Here is a 3,826-nt window from a genome sequence, read left to right as displayed (position 1 = left end):
TATTTCTACTTTCGCTTTCTGCTCTTTTCTGTTATTTAGGTTTTATTAGGACAAATCTGACCACAGGAATTATTCTTTAGTGTTCCAGTCATCTGATTGGTCAAATATTCTTTGAAACTTATCTTGATTTGAGTACAGGACAGTTTTTGTCAGAATTTAAAAAATTTCCGTGTGTAGGATTATAACCACAAGATCTTGGTTAGAATTAGTGTATAATTTGACAAATATTCCCTGAGTTACAGCCCTTGATTACAGAGAATATACATATTATAGATTATGCTAGCTGTAGTTCAGGACACTGTTTGTCAGAATTTATAAAATTTCCGTGTGTAGGATTATATCCACAAGATCTTGGTTCGAATTAGAGTATAATTTGACAAATATTCCTTGAGTTACAGCCCTTGATATAAGAAAATATATATTTATAGATTATGCTAGCTGTAGTTCAGGACAGTTTAGCTGTGATAATAAAAGATGTGTACCACAAAGATGGGTGTGTGATGGTGATGATGACTGTAGAGACAATTCTGATGAAAAAGAAAATGTTTGCCGTAACTATTTTTCAATTTTATAACTAGAACTAAGACTAGTAGTGACGCCAACTTCCCGAGACTAGGGGTACAAATAGGGCACAGACTGACAGCCTCCCGAGACTAGGGGTACAAATAGGGCTCAGACTGACAGCTTCTCTAGACTAGGGGTACAAATAGGGCTCAGACTGACAGCTTCTCTAGACTAGGGGTACAAATAGGGCACAGACTGACAGCCTCTCTAGACTGGGGATACAAATAGGGCACATACTGACAGACTCTCTAGACTAGGGGTACGAATAGAGCGCAGACTGACAGACTCTCTAGACTAGGGGATACAAATAGGGCACAGACTGACAGCCTCTCTAGACTGGGGATACAAATAAGGCTCAGACTGACAGCTTCTCTAGACTAGGGGTACAAATAGGGCACAGATTGACAGCCTCCCGAGACTAGGGGTACAAATAGGGCTCAGACTGACAGCTTCTCTAGACTAGGGGTACAAATAGAGCGCAGACTGACAGACTCTCTAGACTAGGGGATACAAATAGGGCACAGACTGACAGACTCTCTAGACTAGGGATACAAATAGGGCTCAGACTGACAGACTCTCTAGACTGGGGATACAAATAGGGCACAGACTGACAGACTCTCTAGACTGGGGATACAAATATTGGGCAGACTGACTCTATGGGGGGACAACTGTCGAGGCTGAATTGGAATTGTGGCAACTCTGTGGAGGTGTCATAGTCACAAGCCTCTCATGGAGCCTCCTGAGACTGGGGGTACAAATAAGCGGACAGACTGACTCTATGGGGGGACAACTGTTGTGGCTTTAACCAATCAAATTTAAGTGAGTCAATTCGAAAAAAAATGAAAAGGCGTGTTTTCTATTTTTACTTTCAATGGGTTTGATAAACTAGTCTATTCCTCCTGAAAATACACCATTTGATCTCATCACAAAACGCCAACACTGGAGAAAGCGTAAATTTGATTGGTTAAAGCAGGGGAAGGTCAAAAGGTCAATTTGACGAACGTTCAAGAGGGCTGTCGTTAGACCCTAACTGAAGTGGCTATATTAAAAATAAAAGATAATAAAAAATGAAACGAAAGTTGGATCTAATTTTGATTAGACTAAGAATTTGGTTTCTATTTTTAGTAACACCAGAACCAACGTGTGCCGGAAATGAGTTTCGTTGTGACAGTGGAGATTGTGTATCTTATAATGTCGTCTGCAACAAAAACCCTGATTGTTCGGACGAATCTGATGAAAAACATTGCCGTAAGTTTGTAATTTAACGCTGTTGTAGAATCCTTCCCCGGTTGGTGGTTACGAAAGATTGCATTGGGTCAACTCTATACTTCTGTCAACGGGAGCGGTGGTGGCTCAGTGAGTTAGATGCTTTCTTGCTGACCTGAAGGTCCAGGGTTCAATCCTAGCATAGGTCGAGATATTTCAACCCGGTTTCCCCCTGTCAGTGATGCTGGTCGGAAAAAGTGTCCAGTTGTTCAGATGGGACAATAAACCAAGGCTCCGTGTGCTACAGGCTGTACACATAAAAAGTCTTTCATCATGTAATTTTCTTAACTCTTTATCCAAATGTTACTTACGATCTATTTTTTGTTCGTAGATATTGACGAATGTGAAAAGACAGAGATTAACCAATGTGAACACGAATGCGTCGATACATTAACGAGCTTTCACTGTGAATGTCACACAGGCTATCGATTGATGTCGGACAGAAAGGCGTGTCAAGATATCAACGAATGTACAGACGTGCCAGGGGCTTGTAGTCAGATCTGCGAGAATACGGAAGGAAGTTACAAATGTAAATGTACAGAAGGTTACCAACGACAAGCAGACGGTATTTCTTGCAAGAAGATAGACAGTAAGTATTGGATTTTTTATTTCTCTCCCTTGTTGCCATGGTTACTCTGCTAGCTGTACTGTATCTCCATGTTGCCTAAGTAAATATTGTTTGGTTTTGCATAAATTATGTTGCCATGGAGATAAAATTGTAGCAGGCGGCATTTCTTGTAAAAAAAATAGACAGTAAGTTTTGCATTTTTTCAAATCGGTTTCCATGGGGATTTGGTTGCTATAGGAGGTCTTGAGTACAATGCCATTTATTCTGTTTCCCACTGTTGCCATGGTGATTCTGCAAGCAGACGGTATTTCATATAAGATGGACACTAAGTATCGTTTGTTTGGTTGTCTCCCTTGTTGCCATGGTGATAAGTTGAATTAGATGTTTGCTTTCTTATCTTTATGTGTCCAGAATTATCCGTGTTTGAATGTTAAAATGACGACTCGTCTTTTCTTGAGACACTGTGATATATAGAAAAGACATCTATAGAAATAGAAAGTGAAATTTCTAGTTTGAGATATTTTTAAAGGAATTTTGTGATTTTCGTACATTTCTAGTATTTCTGAAGACTTGATATTCAAGACTCAAATCAAACCCCCTTGAAAATGGCGCATCTGTCCCTTTAAGTTAAGTTTTCCAGAATAAGGCCTTTAATGCATTTATACCATGTTTCAGATATTAAACCATGGCTAGTATTCGCTAATCGTTACTATGTTAGAGAACTATCAACAGACGGCCAGAACTACAGAAGAGTCGCCCAAGGGTTTGACAATGTGGTTGCTCTAGATTTTGACGTTAAAGAAGATCGTTTGTATTTTACGGATGTCAAGGCTCATAAGATTTACCGTATTTATCTAAATGGTACCGGACAGGAAGTCATCATTCAACACAACGTTCCGAGCGCTGAGGGTTTATCGGTCGATTGGATTGGAAGGTAGGAATACAAATTTTTTTTTGAAAAAGAGATGCTTCTCTTATCCACGCAGGGTTTAAGCGTTTTCGCATTGCTGTTTGCATGTCAAAATGAACCCATATTTGCGCTCCAACATTTTCTATGATTAGCCAAAATTAAAATTCATCACGACGAGTTGCGAATCAAATGAAATTGTATATTTTTCGTGAAGTCAATAAATATATGGCAAATTTCTGTTAATCACTGTCACCAGACTTTCACACACTGACAGAGATAAGAACACACGACCATCATTTTTTGGACATAACCCAGCAATTGACGTTACGTATATATTCCAATGCTCTTACCTACTACTTTGCAGCTCTGAAGTCATAAAATGCTTAGTTTTACAGGAATTGCAGGAACCATAGACCTCTGATGCAAATGGTGCAAATTGATGCTATCAGTGTCCCTGAAATGCGTCTAGTGGTTCAGATGGGACAATAAACCGAGGCCCTGTGTACTACACGTAAAGT

The 3,826-nt window shown here is 39.6% G+C and overlaps 1 protein-coding gene across 1 annotated transcript in view; it reads left to right on the top strand.

The window, feature by feature from the left end:
- The window catches only part of LOTGIDRAFT_175727 (hypothetical protein), a gene marked incomplete at both ends in the record, with an annotated part of 16,329 nt that overhangs the window by 8,044 nt on the left and 4,459 nt on the right, over positions 1 to 3,826 (top strand). Inside the window, 4 exons of the mRNA XM_009058948.1 lie at positions 429 to 551; positions 1,690 to 1,812; positions 2,162 to 2,419; positions 3,074 to 3,259. Coding sequence (XP_009057196.1) covers positions 429 to 551; positions 1,690 to 1,812; positions 2,162 to 2,419; positions 3,074 to 3,259 — 690 coding nt within the window. The remainder of the gene's footprint in view (positions 1 to 428; positions 552 to 1,689; positions 1,813 to 2,161; positions 2,420 to 3,073; positions 3,260 to 3,826) is intronic.

This window comes from Lottia gigantea (genome assembly GCF_000327385.1).
Source record: "Lottia gigantea unplaced genomic scaffold LOTGIsca_361, whole genome shotgun sequence".
NCBI classification, from domain to species: domain Eukaryota; kingdom Metazoa; phylum Mollusca; class Gastropoda; family Lottiidae; genus Lottia; species Lottia gigantea.
The sequence above is the reverse complement of the archived record's forward strand: the minus strand, read 5'-3'. Positions and strand labels throughout refer to the sequence as shown.